General features: G+C 36.9%; 1 protein-coding gene across 1 annotated transcript in view; it reads right to left on the bottom strand.

Moving 5' to 3' along the window:
* Nucleotides 1-23,255, bottom strand: part of LOC127639822 (structural maintenance of chromosomes protein 3-like) — a 28,136-nt gene extending 4,881 nt beyond the window's left edge. The window contains exons 1-23 of the mRNA XM_052122074.1: nt 23,055-23,255; nt 22,713-22,788; nt 22,493-22,531; nt 22,313-22,380; nt 19,985-20,056; nt 19,824-19,903; nt 19,658-19,736; nt 19,275-19,392; nt 13,385-13,560; nt 13,146-13,226; nt 12,750-12,914; nt 11,429-11,550; nt 10,475-10,688; nt 10,169-10,272; nt 8,541-8,640; nt 6,050-6,210; nt 5,801-5,942; nt 5,175-5,325; nt 4,868-5,018; nt 1,722-1,875; nt 1,322-1,480; nt 402-509; nt 204-312 (exon numbers count right to left, since the gene is read on the bottom strand). Coding sequence (XP_051978034.1) covers nt 204-312; nt 402-509; nt 1,322-1,480; nt 1,722-1,875; nt 4,868-5,018; nt 5,175-5,325; nt 5,801-5,942; nt 6,050-6,210; nt 8,541-8,640; nt 10,169-10,272; nt 10,475-10,688; nt 11,429-11,550; nt 12,750-12,914; nt 13,146-13,226; nt 13,385-13,560; nt 19,275-19,392; nt 19,658-19,736; nt 19,824-19,903; nt 19,985-20,056; nt 22,313-22,380; nt 22,493-22,531; nt 22,713-22,788; nt 23,055-23,069 — 2,644 coding nt within the window. The 5' untranslated portion in view covers nt 23,070-23,255. The remainder of the gene's footprint in view (nt 1-203; nt 313-401; nt 510-1,321; nt 1,481-1,721; nt 1,876-4,867; nt 5,019-5,174; nt 5,326-5,800; nt 5,943-6,049; nt 6,211-8,540; nt 8,641-10,168; nt 10,273-10,474; nt 10,689-11,428; nt 11,551-12,749; nt 12,915-13,145; nt 13,227-13,384; nt 13,561-19,274; nt 19,393-19,657; nt 19,737-19,823; nt 19,904-19,984; nt 20,057-22,312; nt 22,381-22,492; nt 22,532-22,712; nt 22,789-23,054) is intronic.
* Nucleotides 23,256-27,508: the final 4,253 nt, after the last annotated feature.

Genomic DNA, 27,508 nt, shown 5'->3' with positions numbered 1-27,508 from the left:
CTGCTGGTTCCTCTTTGTATGTAAAATGAGATATAGCGCTTTGTTACAGGTTTTCTGTTGAGTCTAACATAGTTTGAGTTCTGAAAGTTTACAGTATGTTTTTTAATAGATCTTTCAACTATATAAGAAGATTAAGAAAAAATAAATTCCTCTTGATGAGACCCACATAATGGCTATTATTTTGGTCTGTGTTCTCCACTCACCCTCAGAGCGAGCCAGAGTGTCTTTTATCCGCTTATTGATGCCATCCAACTCTGAAGTTGTCGCTGTGAGTACGGTTCCTCCTTCCGTTTCTCTCAGTTCATTCAGTTCCTAATTACAATTTACAGAAAATTATACATTCCATTTCATATATGCGGCAAAGAGGGAAACGGGTGCAGTATTTTCGTATCTTTACAGACCTGCTCGACTTGGTCGAGGCGTTTGCGCAAGTTTTCATTGAGGTACGTCTCCACCCTGGTCATGATTCCCTCTAGCTTAATTCTCTCATTCAGCAGCTGTCTGTTGTCCTATGGTAAAAATAAATAAAATAAAAAACCCACACATGAAAACACAAAGAAAAAATAAATATCTTTAACTTACTGAAAGACCAAAAGCCACATGTTCCATTTTTAATCATGCATTATTACGGCAAAGACACAAATAAACATCTAAAAGAATAAACAAAACCAATATGCAAATGCTTAAACAATAATAACAAGAATAAATGCCTGTCTGGGAACACAAAAGCACAAGAATTAGCAAAGCAAATTGAGGACAACATAAAAATAACAAAGGCTAATTATGTGGGCCGGTTATACAACATTTAAAGTATGTTTTTTAATTGTCTGCAGTGGGGGGGTGGGGGGGGGGGCTGGACTGGTCTGGAGGAGGTAACTGCAGCTGTGACTTCAGGCTTCAATGGTAATTCTCCTACACATCTCACAGAGCTTCAGGCTGACTAACACCTCTCAGATGAGGCTGCAGCCACTACAACAGATATAACAACACATCCAAAGTTAAACACCCACATCTAGCACTGTCAAATATACCAGGCTGCAAAATTACTTATTCACTAAAAGAAATTTGAAGTTAACTAAAAAAATAATTGTGGCATTTATTGTTAGTTGCAGCTTACTCTGGCTAAGAATTGCCCACTAGCGACTTGTTCTTCCTGATAGGTTCTCATAGTAGCAACCAATGAACTTGGAATAAGACTGATTACAATGCATGCGCCCAATGAATTTAGTGTAGCAAGTCAATCAGACTTGAAAATGCCTTTGAGAGAGCTCATCCCATTGTGTGCAATATGCATTAGTGAATGTGTACAGTGAATGTGTACCTGCTGCAGTTGTCTGATTTCATCATTGAGGTCATCAACTCTGCGCTGGTCCTCTAGACTGAGCTGAGAGAGCAGGTCAGTGCCCAGCTCTGCCTTCAGAGACTCCCGTGTGCTCTCCATGGCATGCAGGCTGGCCTCCAGACTCTGAAGACTGCGTTGCTGATGAACACAAGAGAGAGAGAGAGAGAGAGAGATAAAGTCATTACAATGAAAAATTAGACTGAGGACAGAAGTACTGCTATCATTTAACAACAAACTGATATGACATTATTAGCCTTATTAATGGATAATGCACACTTTTATTTTTATATTTCTGAACGAATTAGCGAAGTTAAAGAATAAAGTTTTAATTCTAGTAGTTTCTAGAACATCTCAGTCAACGCAGTCGTAAATGTGTTACCTTAGGCATGAATGTTTTCTCTGACTGCTGTCTCTTCTCCTTCAGCATTTTCATCTCTGACAGTATACTGTCTCTGGATGCCTTAAACTTCCTCTGCTGGGTCTCGATCTGTTGCATCTGATTCATCAGCTGGTCAATCTCATTATTGATACGTGAAGAAATTAGTTAAAGAACAAACACAGGAACTCATTGCCCAGCTCCTATTCATGTCCATTCAGAGAAGTTGAGCTAATCTGCTTGAAACACTCATACAATCAAAACCTAAAAGCACTAAATGCATGTATAGAGGGCTGTGAGAACAGAAGTGCACAAAAATAATTCAGAGACAGTATTCTATTCATAGCTCTCGAGCAATATATTTCTTTGGCCTTTTTTAGCAGGAGCAGATATGTTGGTTATGTCATCATATTGATTCTGAATTAGTCACAGCATACGAGGTGGATGGGGCTAATGTGAGTCGGTCACTTAAGAATGAAAGCTTCAAACCTGCTTTTAAATGAGCATCACTTGAGGCCTTGAGTCACATCCACAGAATTAGATTTCTAATCAATCAGCAATCTTCTGTGACGTTGTTCTGTTTGCATCTAGGGCCAATTGCACCAGTATGAAACAGAGTTTCACAGGTGTGAAACTCCGCTCAATAACCCACGGCATGTGGAGTACCACTCACGCTCACCGGTTAAAAAAAAAAAAAAGGTTTGCTCAAATCCTGTTCTGATGTGAAACTTCTCTGTGCACGTACACAGGGGTGGCTTCAGCGGCCCAAGCAACTGCCCCTTTGCCCACTTGGGCTGAGGTGCCCCTCTGTGTTAAATTTATGCTGGGCTATATGCCGACATTTATTAAATTACCAAATGCTTAGTAACGTACACATCTGAAATTGTATTGTCATGTTTTAGTATATAAAACCGCACTAATTATTTTGTCCTAGTTTACAACGGCTGTTACATAATCGGGTCCACTAGATGTTCGTTATCGTTTGTAATCAGTACACTATTTCTGTCAGCACATATGCCATTGAACATCTTCAAATAATGCCTTAAAAAAAAATGTCAGTACTAAATTAACTTTATTTACTTTAAACAAGTCATCAAACATGCCTGTAGAAGTGATAAAACATCTGTGTTGGTGCAAAAACTCGAGGGATTAATTGAGGTAATTCCGATATGAAATTCTCTATGTGAGAGCAGAAATCTCTGCCAAGCAAATGATCAATTGTACAATAGAGGCAGATCAGTGTGTCCCAATTTAAGACGGAGAATTCGGCATTCGTGCAAGATAATACACGTTTATTCATTTTTGTGCGTGATCGCCGGGATTCAAGGAAATATGCCTTGCCAAATACAGTATTATTAATCTTACATATTCAATTGAGGGTGCTCTAACATTCACAACCCCGCAGAACTGTTCTAGAATCTAGCAGGCAGCTGTACTGACATGATTGCAAAACAAGATACCTTTACAAATCTAGATATCTATTAATTTATTATCGAATTGTAGTGTAGCCTACTAGCTCACCTTTTGCTGCACTACCATGTTCGTGTGACACAGCCTCGTCCTTTCTGGCAATGTGACAAATAAGATTCCAAAAGGAATCTTTGCTAACTGTCACAGTCTGTCCTCACTCCCTTATAATTTCCTCCTTCCTCATTCTTAACTTTGAATTTTAATTAGCATTTGTGTATAAGGATTGCAACTTCCCTAAAATAAACGTTTAAACTCCATAACCTCAGGCCTATTGCTTATTTCGTAGGTTCATCACAAAGCGCATTCTAGGCGAGCGGCGTCGAGCAGCCTGAGCAAGTGGAGTGGAATCTTCAAAAAGGCGCTGTCCGCTGCGGTGGAATTATCAGAGCTCTGCTCTCGCTCCACTATGCTCACATACTCCGATAACCACCCTTCCATTAGCTGTCACGCAAGTATCCATCTACGACAACAGGTTGAAAATGACACAAATTAAGATCTAAAGACAATAATAAATGTTAAAATAATAATAATGATAATAATAGAAATACATTTTAGGTTTAAGGTGAATGTGTTTTTGTATTCTTTTATGATTTAATCACATGTATAAGAAGTGAACCTGCACAGTTGTTTTCACATTGCATGTTAAGTGCAAACTGCTTTGTTAAAATAAAGCGAAAATAAACGAGTGATGTCTGCATTTGTGCCATTATAAAATAGTCCTCTTACATAAAACATTGTTTTCCGGCCATGTAAGTACACAGGCTTTTATGCCATCGCACATTTGTAAAAATCATGTAGTTAAGTATATTGATTAATAATGAAAAAAGTTGCAAATAAAAAGTAATTTTTTGGCCAATTTGTCCGTGTTTTCCTTTAAGATGTCTTTGTTTGGCAAGGGTTAACATTAATGTTATGACTCTATAAATTAATGCAGAAATAGCTTGTTATACAAATTTAACTAGCTTTCTTTACAGGCCTATACATTTTATGTCTATATTTACAATGTATTTATACTATAACATTGTAAATAAAGTAACGAATATCATATATAAGCGTACATAAAGAAATAAACAATGATTTATATCATATCCATATTTTAACTAAAGTTTGACATAATTACATTGCTCTGTCATGTTGCCAACCAATCACTGCATTGCTGATCACGGTTCAGAGTATCGATACAAGTGCCCTTTTCAGTAAACATGTGCAATTATCTCAGACAACTCAATCCAGATAAAAATCAATCAAACTACTCAAATCTGCAAGATCTGAAATACACCATATCATCTCAGATGTATTAAGCTATGTACGAAGAACAGGCCCCTGGTCTGAGGTCATTTGCAGCATTCTCAGATGACACTATTATTTCAAACAGTTTTCAGATGACTGGAAATGAGACATGCTTGTGCTGCTCACCTCTGAACAAACAGCGCATCAACGGCTTTACTTTTATCAGTTGTTTGAAACTGAAAGTGTTCAAGTCTGTGTTTTGTGTCTAATAGCATTTGTTGTCATGTGTCATTCCGAGACGTCTAACAGTTAGCCGCCACAGTGGCATGCCATTTGCATGATATAGACCCACATTTGACGGTTGATAATTTCATACCCTGTGCTGTTATGTAATATATTTGGAGACTTCCCACCTATAACAGCACTCCTTTGGTTTGAGGAGGATATGTTCAATGTTCCTCCTCAGGTTTTCATTGAGTTTGGCCTCCAGTTCTCCTAACTCCTCCTCCGCCTTCCTCATGTCCTTCTGCAGCTCCAGACGGGACTTACGTGTGTCGTAATATCCACCAGTTAGAGCACCACGATGACTCACCTGATCACCTGTAGAAATACACAAAAATGTAAAAACCTAAAGATAACTATGCCATTATTAGAAGAAAATAGTAGTACCCAATATGCTGTTATAAACACCATGACCTTTCCACAAACACATATACTAAGGAAACAGATATGCTGTATATTCTTGAGTTTATTTACCCTCAAGTGTGATGCAGTCCATGGTGAAAGCTCGAGCCAGCTGAGTGGACACTTCCATACTGCGGCAGATCAGCGTCTTACCAAACACATGTTTGAAGGCCTTGTCAAAGGTCTGACTGTAACGGAGCTTGCTGATCATGGGGATCGCATCCTACAGCGACAGCATAGGAGGAATGAGAGAATATTCTTTATTTGTCATAAGCAAATACATTTATTTGAACTAAACATGAAAAAGGCATTAGCAACCCATTTTAATTCCGTAACATGACATGTTTCTGACTGAAACCGGGTATTTAAATGGGGGGGGGGATGTAGGCAGAACTTTATCCATCAGGAATAGATTGTGTGCAAGCATGCAGTTAAGTATATAAAATAAAGCCAAAATAGTTATTTGTCTTTAGCTTTATTACTTTTGGCCAAAGTGATGGCCAAAAAGGATAGTTTTCCAGAGAAGCAAGCAATTGCATTTTCATGAATAATTACAAAAACAAACAAAAAATTAACAAGTGTGCAATGCTGAACGGTGAACATTCAGACCAGAATTGTTTTGTTGTTTTTCTTTTTGGACAACTAACATGAATTTTGATTTCATGTTTACTTTGAGGAAGTAAAGATTGCAAGCTCACATTAGTTTCAGGGTAAGCGGTGTCCCTGACATCCAGTTTGCTGAGGGGTAGGAAGGTGACCTCTCCAGGTAAGTTCATCTTATTAAACTCCATCAGAATCTTTGTGCTCACTTCATCCGTCTCCACAATGTGGTAAAAGAGCCTGAATATACACAAGCAGATAATTACTATTTTTGCCAAGAAAATAATTAAGTGACAGTTTCTGAAAAAGCAAAGACTATAATACAGCACTGATTAGGTGTGTCTGACCTGGTGCCAGCAGTCACCTCCACACAGGTGTAGAAGGCAGGCTCGCACTCAAAGTTATTCATGACGATGCCGTGGTAACCGTTGATGACGTGCTGGTTGATGCCTTTCCGGCGGAAATGCTCCAATACTTTATTAATGCTGTCGATACCATTCAAAATAGCCTGGAAGACAAGCAAAATGAAACACACAGAATTATGTTTTAAAGTTTGCAGTTTCATTTCGAGCCCTAATGACAATCAAGAATTAGAGGATCCAAGTCCACATGATCTGTACTGATGAACATTTTTGTAATGTGGGATGAGTCTATAATTAGTGAATGACTCATAGTCCAAGAGAGATGATCCAGCAGCCAAGATGAGCCAGACATAGCAATTTAACAGAGGTTGTTCATAGTTCACCCAAAACATACTGAACCGGTGTTGGCATGCATTTATATAACTTTAGTTAGATAGTTACCAGGGATGGGTGACAGCAATGATAGTTCATGTAAATAACGATCGATAATGAAAATACGATTCAGTGACAAATACCTGACAACTATATAAAAACGTGTCAAAGAGGGGCCTTTTTTTAAATTTTTTGTTTGATTACATTGTGATTTTCAGCGGTACCTTGACTGTCATCAGAGGTGTCCCATAGCAATCAAACTGATAAACAATGATGCAATGCTAGCGTTTGCTCTACACGTTTACGATAATCAAAAGAAAGTTTAATCCCCCGTGTTTTGAACATCTGTCTCTGCAAACATTTGCTTAAGTTTTATTGTCATATAAATGTAGAAACTTTGACTCAATGTATATTATTTAATAAAAATGTATGTTTATAATTGACTGTAAATCTCCCTCGGTGACAACGTCACATACATGCATTTCAGCAAAATCATATCGGAAGATTTCCACACGAGTTGTAAGTACAACATAAAGTGCAATTCCATTTTCCCAGTATGGTGTTTAACATTCCGAGTTAAATGGGAAAAAGCATGAATCATCAAAGCAACAAACTCCAACAGAGCACAGTGTGACTTTCTGTCCAGGGCAAAGACTACACATTGCCAGAAAGTACTTAACACTCTGGAGAAGCGCGTACACACACACACACACGGCGAGCTATTTCATCAAAAAATCTAGATCAGCGATTCTCAACTGGTTTTGCTTCAGGACAGATTTTATATTGGAAATCAAGTGGCGACCTGCCATAGTAAAAATGTTACCTGTATTTAACGTATACTGGGTTGCATTTCCTTTTATCTTGCATAGTTTATTCATGGTTTTCAAGAATAAGGGCATGAATCAAGTGAGGTTATATTTGTTTCTTGTTGATGTCAACAACAAAAGGAGGAAAGGCTCCTCATTACCATGGTTAGGTCAGTGTAGCTAGTCTAATAGTAATAATAAATTATAATATTTATGAAAAAGTAATAGCCAAAACACTTTTTGAAACTTTAACTACAACTACCACTGTTGAAATAAATAGATTCTACCTTTAGATTATTTCATATGAAACTATAACATTTTGTCAAAATATAACAGTTACATTTACTCATGTAAAATTGTGAAACAATTTTGTAAAGGTGATGTATAAATGGAAAAAGAAAAAAGAAATTAGAGCATAGCAGTGTTGCTCTTGTTGACATGTCAGGGCTGCCTACTGTTTCAGAGGTTCGACTTGACTTCCTCCGTAACGCTTTAAACTAGAAGTCTCACTAGAATTGAAATTTGTCACATCAGTTTTGAGGTCTATGCAGTGCGCACCACAATATCGAGGGAAGCCAGGTTGTTGCGCACGTGTGCCAGACAGCAGAGCAGATCATGAGCTGGTTCCATAATGTGTGAAAGCTTCAATCAGACCACAAAAAATATTTCAGTGTGGATGAGAAGCCTTTAGCTGAACACGTGATTTTTCATTAAATTTGCCTCAGCAGTCCTAAATGGGCTATCACTTGGACAGTCGCCCTAAAAATTTTCAATGCGAGAACCATGGCATTGTTCTTTACCTGCTGACCGCGACCGAATCTCGATCTTGCGTCCGAATAGACACGCGACCCACCTGTTGAGAAACACTGATCTCGATAGAGCACAGCTGATTGGGACAGAAAGCAGGGTCCTAAAAACAATTTTCAACTCAACACGGCATTTAAAAATCATGAGGGTTATGGGGTATCCAGTTTGCAGATACACTGTTCAGAAACAGTGGTGCGCACTTACTATGCTTATTAAGGTAACCTGAAGGAAGAACAGACACGAACATTCTGATTTCAATTAATTGACAAGCAAGTCTTTATATAATGACAAAATATGATGCATTATATTTTGATTGTCATCTTTTTTGACTTATTATAACAGCCTATAATAATGAAAAGACACTGGAACGATTACATCATGATGACGAAAAAAATAGTCTGTAAAATAACTGGCACATTTATTAAGCAAGTAAAAAGAGCCAATGTTCACTTCAATCATTCAAAACAAGCAGGTCTGTTTTTATTTCTAACCTTTCCGGTTGCGGCTCGCAGTAGCTGTTGTTTCTTCTCCAGTTCTTCTCGTTTGGCTGCCAGGGCCTGCTGTTCTGCGTTCTCCTCTCTCCACAGGTAGCTGCAGGAAGCGGGGGACAGACACACCCATCAGCCCTGGCTCACAAACTCTATGCCAGAGTGATCCAGCCCTGTGCCGGCCTCAGCACGAGACCCTATTCTATAGCCCAACAGTAAAGGCTCACCATGCTGTGAGATTATGGCATATGGATCAGGCCTTAACGGTAAGGATTTTTACTACTCACCCAGTTGGGCCAGTGCTTCAGAGTTTTACTTGCTCTGCCAAAATTTTTACTGGCCCCAACACAAAAATTACAAATAGCTGTCTTTACCAATCATGGCTTTAAAAAAAACATAATATATGGTAAAAGCATTTTAAGACAATGTCCCCCCAAAATTAAATCACATTTATAATTAGCAAGATATGATTTATGCCTCATGTAATCCCATATGAGCACTTTACAGATAAACATTTATAAATACATCATATTAACCTCAGCCGTCCTGCCTCACACAAGTTTTTAAGCAAAGAGTTCTGTGGAGCAGAGGATGGGTTTTCGGTCACACATTTAGTCATGCAACTTTTGGCCATGTGTAGTGATTACACAGGCGGGATCAAAGATTTAGTCACAGAGTTAAAGATTTGATTACTGGCTGAATGTAATAAACATGAATTCCTGAGAGAGGAGACTTGCTACTAAATTTGTGAAGCGTAATATACAGTAGATAGATATTAGGCCTAATCTGTGAATTAAGAATGTGGATATAACATGAAATCAGACAACCCAACCAAGACCAACACTGACTGATTCACAAAGCAGAAAAGAGACATGCGTGTTATGAGGATGATATAAAGTAGACTGCTATAAATATTCATCTTCAACCTGCAGCTGAACAGCTCTGATAAATAATATCCTAATAACCATAGTGATCTTGATTCTTTACATATCAAACACCATTATCATGTCAAATTAATGTTTACATTTTGAAACATTACCTAATTAAATGTATAATTGCATTTTGGATTCTGAGCAGCTCGTGATTTTCAGGCACGTGTATAACTGGGTTTCAACAAAGTTTAATACATCTCATTCGGCACTTCATCTGTAAAGGAGAATTAATGAGAGAAAATTTGCTTTTTTTTTGCTCTGTCCCTTTACGAGAGCACATGCAAACAGTCTACGCTGCACGGAGAGGGATGACGATGAGACAGATGCACGGAGAGACATGGATTTTCAGTCCTATAGAAAGAAACTGTTGATTTCTTGTGTTCCAATGTGTGGATTACAAATTTTTACCAACATTTAAAAATGAAAAATGTGGGATTTCGCGCACTGTGAACACGGAATATGCGTAGATACTTAAAATGTTGCGCAAGATGTGCAATCCTGCTAAGAAATTAATTAAGTGGGTTTTTTCCTGCCATTTTCTACACATAAGGTAATAGCTGCTGCTAGGGCACTTGAGAAAGAGCGAGGACAGTGCTAGGAGAGCCCTGTGGATTATTAATAACTTATGACGGGTGAGGAGAGATATGGTTCATAAAGTTAATAAGAGAGTGTGGGACGTGTTGTGAATGGGAATCTTACTTTCTCTCACTCTGAAGTTCATCCTTCCGGTTTTTCACCTCATAATACTTCTTGTCTAGCTCTTCCACTCGAGTTTTCACTTCATTCAGGTCCTGGTCCAATTTCTGTAGCCATAATCAAAGCTTGAATCAAATCTTATAGGCATTCAAGCAAAGCAGAACGGATCAAAAACAGTTTGATATGTGTCGTGTAATGCAGATTCAAACCATCTTAAAAGATAAATGCTGCCCACAAACTTTTGAAAAACTTTGTTACTAATAAGATTTAACCAAATTTAGCTACAAAAACTGAACACTTGAATCTTACATTGTACTGTTCCAGGTTTCTCTCTTTATTGGTCTCCGTGTCCTCCAGGTCTTTGTGGATGGCGGCAATCTGGCGTTTCTTGTCGTTGATGGCCTGATCCAGAGACTTCAGCTCCTTCTTGATCCATTTGTCCCTCTCTTCTTTAGAGGTAAATTGGCTGCCTCGACCCTGTTTGGCGTACAGGTCCGTACGCTCTTGTGTGGCTTGAGCCAATCTGAGAGTGAATGAATAAGTATTTCATTACTCTTTAAAGGTGGAGTAAGTCATTTTAATCCAATACACTGTCAAATTCCACAAATTTCTCATCATGGTCCGCTAGCTGTCCGTGTTTACGCAGAAAAGAAATCTGGTGTTCGTACAAAGCCCAGGCTTTGTAAATAGGGAAAATAAACTAAGTGGATCGGACCTATCAACACAACACTATTACACCTGCATGAATTTGGGGGGCGGAGCTTCTGAGTACTGAATGGACGAGTGTGTTTGTTTGGCTGTTGAGCTCAAATATCAACAGTCTCAGGAATCGCTTACTCCACCTTTAAGTAATGGTTAAAAACTGATTTGAATGGCTATCGTAATGCATTTAAATTCCTTAATTGTATGCAATTTTAAGCATAACAGAAAATCTGGTGGAAAAAAACAGGGTAGGAATTAATTTTATCCATTGACTGGATTGTAAAATGTGGACATTGATACCTTTGTTTGACAGTGGTTCATTTGTCACTATTTTTTATTTTCAATAGCGGTTTAATTATGAACCATTTATTAGCAAAAGCAGTACTATTACACCTCTCTAGAACAAAAATACTGGTCAAGGACAATTTGAAATTGCATTCATAATGAATTAAACTTTCTTATTGTGATGTATTTTGTGTTTCACTGGAAAATACATTAACTCAAAAAAGAAAATTGCTTTTGTCAAACTTAAAACACTCATAGGGTCTTTGAAGACTTTACCGGGCGATTCCCCGTTCTTCTTTTTCTTTCACGGTGTTGAATTTGGGTTCCGTTTCCTGGAGTTCCTTCTGTTTTTCCTCAATCTTCTCTAGAAGTTTCTGGCGCTCTTTCAGCAGCCTTTTCTGATAGAAAACGGAAGAATAAAGTTTTTTGTAGGAAGTCTAAATAAGCCACATCATGTGCATGTGTGTGAGGAAGTGTTCATATTTAGATGGAGAAATCTGTCATTCGCATAAACAGGTGAGTAGATTCAGCGGCATGAACAGAACAAAGGGGAACTCCATCTGAGCAAACCTACATTCACATTCACCAATCAAAGGGCAAATGACACATTTCTGCCTCTTCTCCATAGGAAAACGCCACATACTTGGCCAAGTGGGGTGAATCCCTCTCTAAGCCAAGCTGGGATGCAAAAGGGCTGACCAAAGGTGTGTATTTCACACATAAAGCGAATAAGAATACACAAAAATGTGTACGTGTATGTATGCGTCTGGCTGTAAGCCCAGGCTGGAGTGATTGTGTATAGTTAGTGACGCAGGCGGAGACACTGCAGACCCTCTGTTCACTAAAGCCTGCCAGCATTTCCTGCAGCTCTTTGTGTGTAAAAATTAGTGTGTTTGCATATGGAAGCATGTGTATGAAACACAAGTATTGGGGTGGATGCTGCTTTGCCGATTTTTTTTTATTTACAGCTACCACTTCAGTTCATCCACAGCAATAAGCCAAGAGCAACCAAGTGTGTTTTTGATTCTGGAAATGAAAGCTATTGTGTACGCTATTACACATCTTGTAATGCTGGAAAAAAAAAAGATAAAGTTGATGTAATCAACATAAGCTCTGTTAATTAAGTCTAACTGTTTATTATTATTTTACTATAGTAATAAGGGGTTTGACATTCATTCTCTGTGTTCTAAATCAGTCAATGCAATAAAGTCCATCAGATTGAGAAGGGGGTGTAGCCATAGTTAAATGACCGAGCTGAAATAAATAAATATAATAATATAATTGAGACATTAGAAGTATAAATATTAACTATTTACATGTACACTAACAGAGGACTTTATTAGGAACACCTGTGCATCTACTTAGTCAAGCTTATTCAATTATTGAACTCAGAAATAATATATTCCTAAATAAATATATATGAAATGCAAATACTTTACGTTATACAGCTTACCTATAAAAGAACTGCTTAAATCTAACTAATTTTTTCAGTGTACTGTATATGCACATCACACTTTTCTCCAAGCAATGCGTTAAGTGCAATATGTGTGCCTGTAGTGCATGCATGTGCTTGCGTATGTGTGTCTAATAGTCTCACCCTCTGTTCGCTGTTTCCTGCCAGCTCGTCCTGCAGATCTTTGGCTTTGAGCTCCAGTTTGGTCCTCTGTTTGATCTGCTCCTGTCGTTCGGTGCTCAGCTGCTCTTTTTCCTCCTTCATGGCGGAGATTCGAGACTTTAGCTCCCTCACCACACGCTCGGTCTCCTACAGACACACAGAGAGAGGTTAGGTAACATGACACAATAAAAGCTGTGGTGTGAATGAGGGCATTTCCAGAGAGCGTTCTTCGGGATTTATTAATGAAACTTGAAATTACTGAAATTACATGAGTTTAAGAAATTGCCCCACTGGCTTGAACTGAAAAGAACATAACATCAAAGTAACACACACAACAACAACAACACAAATGTATCTAGTTGTTCGATGACAATTCACCTCCACTTTGTCTCGTGCATCTTGTTGAGCATCTCGTAGTTGTCTAGACTTGTCTCCACAGGTCTCTCTCTTACTGGACAACTAAACAAGTAAATGACACAATCATTAAATAATAATGCTGCTCTAAAAACATTTACATATAATCAACAAAGCTTAGTGTCACACGTTATACAGTGTCATTCTCCGTTACAACCAGAATAGACTCAGTGAACATGACATGTATGAGTGAGTGTGTGTACCTCATCCATTTTGGCCCGGGTCTCATTGAGCTCCTGGTTGTAGATGGTGTACTCCAGAGCTCTCCTCATTTTGTCCCATTTCTGGTACTGTGCCAGTTCTTCTTTCTCATCCTCCAGAGTGTGTAGACGCTCCTCGATATACTTGAGCAGCTCATTAATCTTCTCTCTCTTACCCTCTGCACACACATAAACAAGAACAGCACTGCTCATCACAAACCTCTAATAATGAAAGCCCTTTTCAAGCAGAAAAAAACGGTAAAGTGTCTTCTGCAGTGTGTCCAGCACCACTAAGCCTGTTTTTCGATTGCACTGACTGTGCACGACACAAGCATACAGTGCGAACAGCATAGCAGTGTTAATCTTGTGAATTAAATCACAGACAAAAATGTTTGTTGACAAAGAGTTTTTATTTTATCAAAGTCCAATAAACTTATTTAAAAATACATAGAAAAAATACAAAATACCTGGCTGTAGTTACTCAGCACACCCTGGATTCAAACTCACGACTCCAGGGGTGGTAGTCAGAGTCGATAATTGCTGCACTACCCAGGCCCCGAACAACAGTGTTTCAAGTTTTGAAAACTTTTTTCCACCAAATCAAAGTCATTGTTGTTCATGTTGACAAACCATAAAACAGAGCAGACCTCATTAGACCCTCAACACTGAGTGTAATGTTTAACACTAGAACAGCCGAGCATGCGGTCATCTGACCTTTGTGCTTTAAGAAAAATAAATCTTTGCACAATTCCAGGGCTATTGACTATTCCTAGATGTTTGAGTTTTATTACCCAGTGCGCTTAAATTTTCTAAATCGCAGGAAAAGCTGGTTTGAAGGTATTTTGCTTCCAATTCTGTGAATTGACGGGCACCTCGTGTCAATTCACGTCATATTTATTTGTGCCGTTCAAGACAGCAATTCTCTTTTCTCCCAGCAGATGGCGCAGGGGCTCACTTGTAGTCCTACAATAATTTTGTATGCATGTGTTTATTATATATATATATATATTATTATTATTTTTTATTTTTTTAGGGCTGTCAATCGATTACAATTTTTAATCAAATTAATTACACGGTGTCCCGATTAATCGCATAGACAAATATTTGCTGAGAAAGCCACTTATATAAAAATAATTCACTATATATTGATTATACATATTTCTATCAATATATAATTATACATAGTTATCTTTAAATATTTAAAAACTATATATATATATATATACACACACATTTAAAAAAAAGTCAGATAATTAAAATGCATTACATTCCTGTAGCAGAAGAGTTAATCATTAATAAGACCATACAAAAAGCAACCATAATATTGATCATAAGTCAATCATTGGAATACAGTTCACAGCAATCTATTTCACAAGTGAATTTGTCGAACAGTTTGAGATTTATTATGAGGGCTTGTTCAATTTACACCTACGTCAGACATGCTTGTGTAGCGTCTCCTGTGCGTTGTGTCATAAACAAAATGTTTAGGTCACTGTGTCAAGTTAAATATAGTTTAATACTCAATCTTTAAACACATCTTGAGATCCCTTAGTTCAGATTTGCGCTCCATCAAGTGTTTTGAACGCAAGAACGTAGCGCATGTTTGTGTTGTTCTGACTACTGAAGTGTTTTCTTCACTGTATATACTGCACGTTGCTCATTCAGCTGAAATTTCACTTACTGCCCTCTGGAGTAAACAGATGGTACTACAAGTACACAGTGGTGGCTCAGCGGTTAAGGCTAGGGCTGGGATGACGTCGACGCAAAAAATACGTCGACACAAAATATGCACGTCGATTCGTCGGACCCAAAACAAAGATGGCGGCGCCGGCGAGTAGTAGCCCCTCAGACTATCAGAAGTGCAAGGCGGTGTGCACTCGTTCCTCTAAAGTATGGGAATTCTTTAATTTAAAAGGAAACAATTCCGTGATATGTCGTCTTTGCAAAATGGAGATGGTCTTCCATTCTAGCACCACGGCAATGCACCAGCAGCTGCAGATGACAGAGCACCGTAAGATTTTTTTCAACTCCCCACTTTGCACTCGATGTTGGAGTAGGCAAAAATACGTTGTCGACACCTAAAGTTTTCACTTATAGCTATTAATAATGCGCTTATAGCTATGAATGTCGTGAAAAATACATAGAGGACACTGACAACAGGCTGACAGACAGGACCAAGCAGGTAACATTTAATAAAGTCTCAACTTTCAAATTTGGTCATTCAAAGAAAATTAAACCATAAATAGGCCTACTATTTTGTGGCTCTTTAATGTGTCGTGACAGATTGCCTCAGTTAAAGCTGCTCGTGAACTGATCATCTTTTCCTTGGTTAATTTATAGCATCAAATAGGCTAAACATGAATGTAGCCTACATCAGAAGGACTGTTGTTTCAACCGCGGAAAGACGTCAGTACAGTAGCCTACAATACATTATTCAAATTCAAATCCACCGACGTTAATCTTCTCTCTCCTGACTACTTTGTTGGACAAAAATGGCATATTATGATTGATTGATCAGATCGCCAGTCAATCAAACTCCCGGCAAATGTTTTTTTTTTGTTTTACATTTTATACACCCCCACCCCCGATGAAACCGGTATTACCACAAGTCGATTAATCGAAAAAATAAATCGCTAGAGTAATCGTTTAAAAAATAATCGTTTATCCCAGCCCTAGTTAAAGCTCTGGGTTACTGACCGAAAAGTCGGACCACTGTTGGGCTCTTGAGCAAGGCCCTTGACCCTATCTGCTCCAGGGGCGCCGTTTCATGGCTGACCCTGCGCTCTGACCCCAGCTTAGTTGGGATATGTGAAAACAACTGCATTTCATTGGCTCTGTACCTGTACTCTGCACAATGACAATAAAGTTGAACCTTATCTTATCCGATTAATTGCGTTAATTTTTTTAACGCGTTTTTTTTTGTCAAATTAAACCGCACTGAATTAACGCGTTAAATCAACAGCCCTAATATATATCACACACACACACACACACACACACACACACACCTGTAAAGTGTATTATATTATAACTAAATACTAATATATATATATATATATATATATATATATATATATATATATATATATATATATAAAATACACACAAACACACATATATTTCATAGAATAAATATAATTCTGTTTGCATTAACATTTCAGAATATTTAAGAAGCCATTTTTATTATTATTATTACAATTATTATTATGATATAAGAACAACGATGATCATTTTTGTGTGCGCAATTATTTCCAGATTGTTCATGAACAGATTTTGTGTTTATTAAAAAAAAAGTTCTGTAACTACAACTATAGTTCTGTGTAAGTTGTGTAAGTCATGAAGCACTAAGCTACATTCTCTGAGATGTCAACAGAAATGTATGTGTTACAACATACGTTAAAAAATTATGGATGCTTCATATCAAATCATATAATGATAGACTATAAATGGGAGAATAATTCCCCATTTAACTTCATGACGACTTTAACTTTTACCATGATGATTCAGATAGATCACTAATTATTGCTTTATTATAATTAACTGCATCCAAGATTTAGGAAGCAAAGTGATTTTGACAAACAGTGATATTTCATTTAGCTGCTCTGCTCAGTGCGTATGGTTAAAGGGTGCCGTGTGCTTACCGCACTGACTAGCGTAAATTTTTAAACTGAGCTTGTTGTGTTTTCAACTACATTGAAAGGTTTCTGATATCTGGACTCTATCTGCAGGTGTTTATGGTTATACATACACTATGTATAAACTAGTGGTGCCCTGATCAGAAAATTTGAGGGCGATACCGATCACCGATTTTTTTTAACACTAAGATCGGCCAATACCTATTTTACTAAAGTGCCCTTTGCAACTCTTTTGCAAGTTATACTGTGCAGTTATATGTTTATGCCCCACACTGTAAAATGAAGGTAACACTTCACAAAAAGGTTCCATTTGTTAACATTATTTAACAACATTACTGTAGGTAACATGAAGTTAATGTGAACTAATGGAACTTAATGTTAGTTACAACATATCCCATAACATTTTTTTTAATTAAAAGTTGTATTAATTAATGCACTATGAACAAACCATGAACAATTATATGTATTTGTATTAACTAACATATGATTAATAAATGCTGTTTAAAATATATTATTGATTGTTTAGTTACAGAAATGAAACCTTTTTATTAAGTGTTACCCAAATGACATGAATTGTTAACATTTATTTGTATTGAAAACAGTTTTGTCAATATCAAAATGTCATTGGGACAAACTGGCAACCAGTAAGAACCATGAGAGCATCACATACAGCAGATATACATACGCTAAAAATATATCCATTACAAGATCTAAAATTGCTCCAGTGAGAAATCATTATATATGATTTATTTACCGTCTTTGGCATTTTGCTGTAACACAAATCACCAATTATTAAGCAAATGCATGAAGATGTGGTGCCGACATTGAAGGTTAAACAGTTGCGTGATATTGTGACCAACATTAAACTGATTTAAATTGGGATCCTCACAGAATAGCGCTGGGATGAGTTACTGATGAGATATTGAGAGCATGCATGCTTTATTGCCACCAAGAGCGCTCATGTTAAAGAGAGTAAAGCTAAAAGTGCTCATGATTGCTCAAACAGTCTCTATAGCTCAACAAATCATCTGATTGTCACGACTCATGTAACCTCAAGTGTACTCAGATTTGTATTTGCATGTTTATTTGTTGTTTTTAATTCGTTTTTATATCTGTTAGCAGCCTCTTTAACCTCTTCCTGCTCACTGTGCAGCAAGTCAGAATAACTACCGTAATGACTCTAGAAAATGGGCAACTTACTATTCATACACATGTAATTCTTACATATTTTTAAAAACAAAACAGCATATTCATGTGAATTACATCATGTCAGAAAGTTTACATCCATGAATGCATAGAATTGCCAACAACACACCTTCCAGAGACACACTGTCTTGCATAAATTGCTGAGTTAGCGTTCACTAGAGGAGCAATGTAAAAAAAAAATTGCCATATTGCCCAGCCCTATAGTGAACTAATACATGTCATTTTTGTCAACTATTATTATACACCATTTTATTCATCTTGGCTAAAAACTGACTCCTACTGATTTAGAATTACTAAATCATTCATAACTATCTTAAATGTGATAAATATTTTTTTGATTTAAATATATAAAATGTCTATTAACTCTTTCCCCGCCAGCGTTTTTAAAAAAAGTTGCCAGCCACCACCAGGGTTTTTGACGATATTCGCTAAACTTTAATGGCCCACAGAATATTTTCTTCCATGAATATATGAAGATGCTATATATCAAAATAAAGATCTGAGCCTCTGCTTTTAGGCAAAAAAAAATGATTTTATTTTATCTTCATTTGTTCTTTTTTTTTATTGCCACTTGAACAGAGGTAGGTTTTGTCAAAAACAACATTTCGAACAAAAAGCTGAGAAAAAGGCATTTTTATCAAACAAGTGCTTTAGTATTAGTATGGTGTTCCACTTCATGTTTGAGACGATCGCAGTCTGTTTCTTTGATCAAAGAGTTGCGTACTCTTTCAAAACATGCGCGCGGGTCTTCCTTACCGTATACCACCTAAAACACGGATACCCGGAAAATTCCGTGTTTGGCGGGGAAGCGTTTTTTCATAAAACCCGGAAAATTCCGTGTTTGGCGGGGAAAGAGTTAAACATTTTTTTTTATTTTTTATTATGTAGCAAGGATAAATTCTGAAGAAAATACTTTTCTACTGCAATAAAATATTCAGCCTTTTTCAGAACAACAAGAAAAATACAGATAGGAAATTATAGATAGTCTGACAGAATCACTCTAATAACATTTTCCTCAGAGAAAATAAATAAAATAAGAATCTATAATCTACCTGTTTCCTTCATGAGCGAGATACTCTCCTCTTTGCGCTCATCATAGACTCTGGTGCCAGCCACCTCTCTGAGCAGCTTCAGACGCTGAGAGTCGGGCGCTGTCGCCATCTGATTGATCTGTGTTCATGTTTGAGACGTTAATGAAATGGGTATAATGGTATGTAGGCAGATAATATAAATAAACAACATTAGCACCACTTAAATCCCAATTAAACATTCTTGTTTGTAAACCATCATTAATGCTCATAGGATAAATTGGATTATTGGCTTATGTCCGGAAGGTCTGGAAATTGCTGTTGCAAGTGATGATGACTGAACTCATATTAAATCCCTAATAAACACACTAATGGATCATTTGTCATATTAAGAGATACTACCGTACCTTTCCCTGCTTGACGATGTAGTAGGGGTTACTGCGGGAGAAACCAGCACTCTCCAACAGATTCATCACATCATTCTTACTGAAATACAAAGAAAACAATCCATTCAGCTACTGTTCTTATGTCCCAATATATAACTTTTCTTGAGATGTTTTGAACTGAACTTACGTGACCATCTTCTTGTCTAAGAAGTACTGATCTTTCTTTGCTCCAATGACACGGCGCAGAGACACCTCCTCTTTATCAATCTGAGAGCAAAAGAATCATGTAATTCACTTGCATTCACACAAGTAGCACAATACTGATGTGATACTCAAGTCAGGTCTTACCGGCAGCCTATTGTCGGAGTTGTCAAATATAATTTCCACAAAGGCAGAAATGACACGAGGGCCAGTGCCTTCCTAAAATACAAAACAAAAATGATTGAATGGTCATGCTGAACAACTGAATGTACCAAAAGAGAATTCATAGGGATGAGTATTTTTGTCATTGTGACTGCTTGTGTACTGCATAGGTAGGGTTTGTAAAGTATTCTTTGTTTTACATTTACATTTATTCATTTGGCAGACGCTTTTATCCAAAGCGACTTACAAAAGAGGAAGAACATCAGCGAATCATCTTAAGGAGACAGTGGTACAAAAAGTGCCATATTACAAAGTTTCACTATCATCAGAATAGTACACCAAACAGATTTAAGTGCAACAAGAAATGTAAATATATATATATTTTTTTTTTTTTTTTTTTAGTGACCAGTTAAGTGCTTATGGAAAAGATGTGTTTTTAGCCGTTTTTTGAAGATAGAGAGTGAGTTAGCTTCCCGGATTGAGTTGGGAAGGTCATTCCACCACCGTGGTATGATGAAACTGAAAGTCCGGGAAAGTGTTTTGGTGCCTCTTTGTTTTGGTACGACAAGGCGACGTTCCTTAGTCGACTGCAGGCTTCTGGTGGGAACGTAGCTCTGCATAAATGTTTTTAGGTATGCTGGAGCAAACCCAGTGACTGTTTTATATGCCAGCATCAGGGCCTTGAATTGAATACGTGCATGAACCGGCAGCCAGTGGAGAGAGACAAAGAGTGGTGTAACATGTGCTCTCTTAGGTTCATTAAAGACCAGACATGCTGCTGCATTCTGGATCATTTGCAGGGGTCTAATAGCACATGCAGGAAGGCCTGCAATGAGAGCGTTACAGTAGTCCAGTCTAGTTATGACAAGGGACTGAACGAGCAGTTGTGTGGCATGTACAGAGAGTTTCACTTCCATACCAAAATCATAATCCTATCATTGGCCAACATCCATCTGAGATATTTGTAATTATTGGTCTATGTACTCATGTGTCAGACAGAGGCTTTTGGAGAATCTCACTCTGGTTGTGACGCGTTTCTCTGGTTTTCAGCACCTTTAGTCATAAGCACTGTGTTTTTAAGACTCTATGTAAAGTTACATTTTTTATTATAAAACATTCAGCTGCAACACCAAGATGGAACAAGCTTGATAGGCTGATCCAATTGGTGGGAACGTTCCTTATTATGGAATTAACGGCCAAATCGAGGCCGTGATTAATTGTGTTATGGCTTATTGAAGTGTGAAAAGTAACGCATAAAAGCATGCAAATGTCATTTTTTTACATGCATCTATCAAAATATTACATTTAAAAAAACATTTTCTTGAGTATGTATAGCATTTATGTAACTATTGGTTAAAGCATTTATAAAAGATGCTATTTAGCGTCACAAATTTACTTTTCTATTAAGGGGCAACATTTGCTCCCTGGAGTTCTTTTAATGGGCTATTTTCATCATTATGAGGGAAATATTTTTTTTCACCGTCAGTGGAATTTTTGTCCTGAGCCCTTGTTACTTTCACACCCTGGTTCAGAACAAACGCAAAAAAAAAAAGCGCAAGATGAAGCGCAATGAATAAGGCAGACTTACACATGCTTTTTCGGAACAGGTTCTTTTCAGACCTATTGCTTGTTCTTCACCTGATCAGACTGAATGTAGACCACTATTTTTGAAGGCATATTTGTTGTGATCCTTTCTCAACAGATATGAGATATTTCTCTCCCCAATTTGGAATGCCGAATTCCCAATGCACTCCAAGTCCTTGTGGTGGTGTAGTGACTCGCCTCAATCCAGGTAGTGGAGGACAAATCTCAGTTGCCTCCGCGTCTGATACCAACAATACGTGCATCTTAAGCGCATCACCACGGAGACATAGCGCGTGTGGAGACTACACGCTATTCTTCACGGCATCCATGCACAACTCCCCACGTGCCCCACCGCGTGTCAATAATCAATGAGTCAATAATCAACAAGTCAATACTCGCTGAGCTACCCGGGCCCCATTTGTGATCCCTTCTTAAAGTGAAAGGTATATGAGAAACTCTTATTATTTATATTGTCATGTCATTTTTATGTATGTATATTAAATAACTTTATTTTGATATGAAATTATAATGTGTATTTTGCGCCAAACAATTTTCCATCATACTTCGTCATTTAAGTGTTGGTACATCAAATCGAGATATCAAATCGTGAACCTCATATTGTATATCGAACTGAATCGTGAGAACTATTCTGTCCCATCCCTTTATACTATATAGAGAGGCATGTGGTACAAAAGTACAGGTACTATTCGAAGATTTATTTTTACTTACATGCAGCAGAGCCAGACGCTGTTCTGGCCGAAGATGACTGAACTCATCGCTGAGCACGAACTGGATAGCTAAGAGGGGGGAAATACATTTTTATATTAATCACACACAGTAAAACTGACCAGAAATACCGCTGTAGTGTATGCAATTTCTACATACAAAAAAAACACATCTAACACTTACCATAAAAGAAGTTACTCTTCCCTGATCCATTTCTTCCAACTGTAGAAAATCACAGTGCACAGTTTAAAAGCAGAGACACTCTGATGAAGAGTATCATGGCACATTTACAGTATTTTGATTGCAAAAAAATATTTAAGACAATGCCGCCCACTCTATGAGCTTCCTAAAATATTTTTAATGTGATGCACACAAGACATCACGTGTGAGATGTAAGTCTTACCGATGACGTTGTGTTTGGAGCTGAAGGGGTCAACCACAGTCTGATCTCTGTAGCTGCGAAACCCCTGAATAATAACCTGAAAGACAAATACTTTTACTTGTAAATATGCAATATTAACATGATATACCGTCTGTTTCGTTGAATTGTTTTGATTGTTTTTTTCCCTCTGACAGCTGATGCTAATGCTAGCTTCATTGCAGGCTATGTAAATTACAGCAGGCCGTGTTTAGGATTCAAAAATGCCTAAAAACGAAATATGTAAATAAAAGACTTTAAAATGGACATTTCAACGTATAAATCGTAATTGTACATTCGCCGCGTGACTGTCTCTCATTCACTCACCTGTTTAATGTACATGGCGGTTTATGCACACAAAGCTCCCCTCAGAAACCAGTCGGAATGAACTGAAATAAACACCCTTCTCCACATCAGAGAGAAGGGTTTGAGTGAAGATGCAGATACCTGCACACTGGATAATTATGTTCAAATTTTAATCTATACGGTGTTAAGTTTTATTTTCCCTCCCCTCAAACACAAATAACAGTCAAAATGGCGAAAGAGGCGGGACAAACGGACGAGTCAACTTGAGTATTGAGGGGGAGCTGTAACTATCGTTTATATTAAACGTTTATAAAAAGGTAAATCAATCGTCAGATAATCATATCAACATGTACTTTTAATTATATTTGTATTTATAAATTTTATAATGTACTATTTGGTTTAAATTACTTCAGAATCAATTTAATTTTTAAACGGTACCCCTATTAAGTTAAGTTAGTTGCGCCCATCGAGGTAGAGATTGGGCGCCAAGAAAACAGACGCTCTCGTGTAGACGATGGCATATGGCAAGCCGATTTATCTTTAAATATTCCCAGTGTTTCTCGACGAAATTGCATTTTTTACTAAGTATTTAATTAGCTCGATAATTGAAATTTTACTTGTAAGAATTATAATTACAAAGCTCTGCAATTGCATTCTTACTAGTAAAAATGAAATTAGAGAGCTCTACAATTGCATTCTTAGGCTACTAGTAAAAATGGAATTACAGAGCTCTGCGATTGCACACTAATTAGAATTCTATTTAAAGAGTGCTGCAATTCCATTCTTACTAGTTGATTTTAAGTTAAAGAGTTCTGCAATTACATTCTTACTAGTAAGAATTCCAATTAGAGAGCTGTACAATTAGAGAGCTGCATTCTTACTAGTATTTAATGTAATTGCTGAGCTCTCTAAATTAATTACAGAGCTGTGCAACTAAGCATATCTTTAATGTGATTTTTACTCATGAAAATTCAACTAGAGAGCTGTCTAATTGGAATTCTTATTAGTAAAAATGGAATAACAGAGCTCTCTTATTGGAATTACTAGTGAAAATGGAATTAAAGAGCTCTCTAAATGGAATTCTAACCAGTAACAATTCAATTGTTGAGCTCTCTAACTGGAATTCTTATAATTCAATTGCAGAGGTCTGTAATTAAAAATGAATGGGAATCAATGGAGACAAGTAAACATTCAGTTAGAGAGCTCTCAAACGGGTATTCTTACTAGTAAAGATTTTATTAGAGAGCCCTGTAATTGAAAATCTTACTTGTAAAAATGCAATTAGAGAGCTCTAATAGGAATTCTCACTAGTGAAAAAGGCAATTATGATGAGAAATGCTAGGAACATTAAAAGATCATTTGGCTTTCCATAATTATATCCTGCGTAAATTAAGTGATTATTTTTATGTATTTCGTTTGTTTTTATTAACTTCTTTATTTCATTTTCATGTTGTGTTACTTAATTAACATTATCATACCACTAAGAAGTACATTGTTATACAATATTTTTGGGTATAGCCTATCATGTTTTTGATCATATCATACTGTGATGTACCATGGTAATAGCATGGAATTCTTGAGAAACTTGGAGTACTGTGTAAATAACATAGTATATGAATATAGGAGGATGGTAATGTTCAACTGAAGACAGATCTTGTGTTCCATTCCCAGAGAACACAATAAAAAAAATTCATACTTTAAATGCACCATAAATCAGTTTTGATTAAAAAAAAGTGTAAAAACAATCTGATAACATCACTGTACCATAGTACTGCCAGAGTACTGCTTTGAAAAGGGGGACTAATTCCTCCCATCTCTTAGTTTAGGAAGCAAACATTATGTGGCACAAATGATTACATCCTTGATAGCACACACATCACTCTTACAAAAATGGCAAACTTGCCCCAAATTAGCCACAGATAATTTTCACATGCAAATGAGCTTTGCGGCAAATTGTACATTGTTGCCAAAGGTCTGCGAGGTTCACCACTACCCGTGAAGAGCTGCAAACTTCTGGCAAACATTCAAATCACAAGCTCATTTGCATGGGAAAATAACGAGCAGCAAATTTGTGGCTAGTTTAGATTTTTTGTAAGGGCACCCATTCGTCTATATGAAGTGTGTTTACATTTTGAAGACATATATTTTGGTTGTTTGCTCATCTGTAATACATCTTTAAGATGTGTCATCACGCACTGTATGTCAATAAGACATTCAGCAGATGTCTTTGAGATGTTCATGATTTAGAATGTTGGTATCTGATCTTTTAAAGATGTTTAGCAGATGTTAATTAGATTGTGATGCTTTCCAGATTTAAACAGACTTCTTGGAGATGGACTGGTGTCACCTGGGATATAGTGTTTGAGAAGTATGTTCTACCAAAGCAGCCCATACCCTGATAGCACATGCACATCAACTAGTCATCTTTTTCAAGGGTTCTCAACAGGGGTGGTAACGCCCCCCAGGGGGCAAATAAGTAGCTACTTACCTGAGAGCAAATAAGTTGAGAGGGGGCGTGAGGTTACAAACAGGGGTTGTTTATCAGTCATAATAATCAAATCTATCATCAAGTTCCTCTTTGCATTAAAACTTTTACCTAGACTTGGAGTAAATCAGTTGGTACTCAATTATACGGGGTTGGTACGCATTTGTACCGCGGTTCATCTGATTCTGAAGTCTGGTGACGCATCTTAAGTATCTGGTTTAGCATTGTCAAATACACAGGTGGAGGCACAAACTCAGCTAATGCACCTGTATGGCGCTGTAGATACGGCTCAATGGACAGAGTAGCGCGAGGCAAAGATCTTAAAGCTCAAGCTCAAAAACTCACAGGCGGATGACTTTGAGACATTTGGGATTTAGAATGTTTGTAAATCTGATCTTTTTAAGATGTTTATGAGACATTCAGCAGATGTGTTTGAGATGTTTATGATTTAGATTGTTTGTAAATCTGATCTTTTTAAGATGTTTTTAAGACATTCAGCAGATGTGTTTGAGATGTTTATGATTTAGATTGTTTGTAAATCTGATCTTTTTAAGATGTTTTTAAGACATTCAGCAGATGTGTTTGAAATGTTTATAGTTTAGAATGTTTGTAAATCTGATCTTTTTAAGATGTTTTTAAGACATTCAGCAGATGTGTTTGAAATGTTTATAGTTTAGAATGTTTGTAAATCTGATCTTTTTAAGATGTTTATAAGACGACATTCAGCAGATGTGTATGAGACATTTTTGATTTAGATTGTTTGTTAATCTGATCTTTTTAAGATGTTTATGAGACATTCAGCAGATGTGTTTGAGATGTTTATGATTTAGATTGTTTGTAAATCTGATCTTTTTAAGATGTTTATGAGACATTCAGCAGATGTGTTTGAGATGTTTATGATTTAGATTGTTTGTAAATCTGATCTTTTTAAGATGTTTATAAGACATTCAGCAGATGTGTTTGAGATGTTTATAGTTTAGAATGTTTGTAAATCTGATCTTTTTAAGATGTTTATGAGACATTCAGCAGATGTGTTTGAGATGTTTATGATTTAGATTGTTTGTAAATCTGATCTTTTTAAGATGTTTATGAGACATTCAGCAGATGTGTTTGAGATGTTTATGATTTAGATTGTTTGTAAATCTGATCTTTTTAAGATGTTTATAAGACATTCAGCAGATGTGTTTGAGATGTTTATAGTTTAGAATGTTTGTAAATCTGATCTTTTTAAGATGTTTTTAAGACATTCAGCAGATGTGTTTAAGACGTTTATGATTTAGAATGTTTGTAAATCTGATCTTTTTAAGATGTTTATAAGACATTCAGCAGATGTGTTTCAGACATTTTTGATTTAGACTGTTTGTAAATCTGATCTTTTTAAGATGTTTATAAGACGACATTCAGCAGATGTGTATGAGACATTTTTGATTTAGACTGTTTGTTAATCTGATCTTTTTAAGATGTTTAGCAGATGTTTATTAGTTGGGATGCTTTCCAGATGAAACACTCTTAAACAGACATCCCGGAGATGTACGTGTTTTATCTGGATATGTCTGAAAAAAGGTTGTTCACTGATGCAATATTCATCACAGCAGAGGTCACTGTTGTGTATTTCATCTGGTATAATGTGACCTAAACCTCAGGTAGATTCCAGTAAGCTTTAGTGTGTGCAAACACTCATATATTTCAGCACAATAAGAATGTAATGTGGTGGTATGTTGTTCCTTTCATAACAAAGGTGTGTTTTTGTGAACTATTGTTGACTGATAACCAGGCACAGGCAGAACCTGTGTATATAATATATATATATTTAGATGTAGCATTTACATTACTCTTATTGGTGGTTTGTCAAAATAGTGTGGGCAAGTGGTGGAGGATGTGTAAAACATTTTGAATGATTGAGGCATGAAATCTGTCGAATTCTCCAGATGCAGATTCCTTATGGTCCGGCTGATAGAAAATGACACCACAAGCAAAGCTTTATGTTTCT

The sequence above is a fragment of the Xyrauchen texanus genome, chromosome 48 (assembly GCF_025860055.1).
Source record: "Xyrauchen texanus isolate HMW12.3.18 chromosome 48, RBS_HiC_50CHRs, whole genome shotgun sequence".
Classification (NCBI taxonomy): Eukaryota; Metazoa; Chordata; class Actinopteri; order Cypriniformes; family Catostomidae; genus Xyrauchen; species Xyrauchen texanus.
This window is presented reverse-complemented; position numbering and strand designations above follow the sequence as displayed.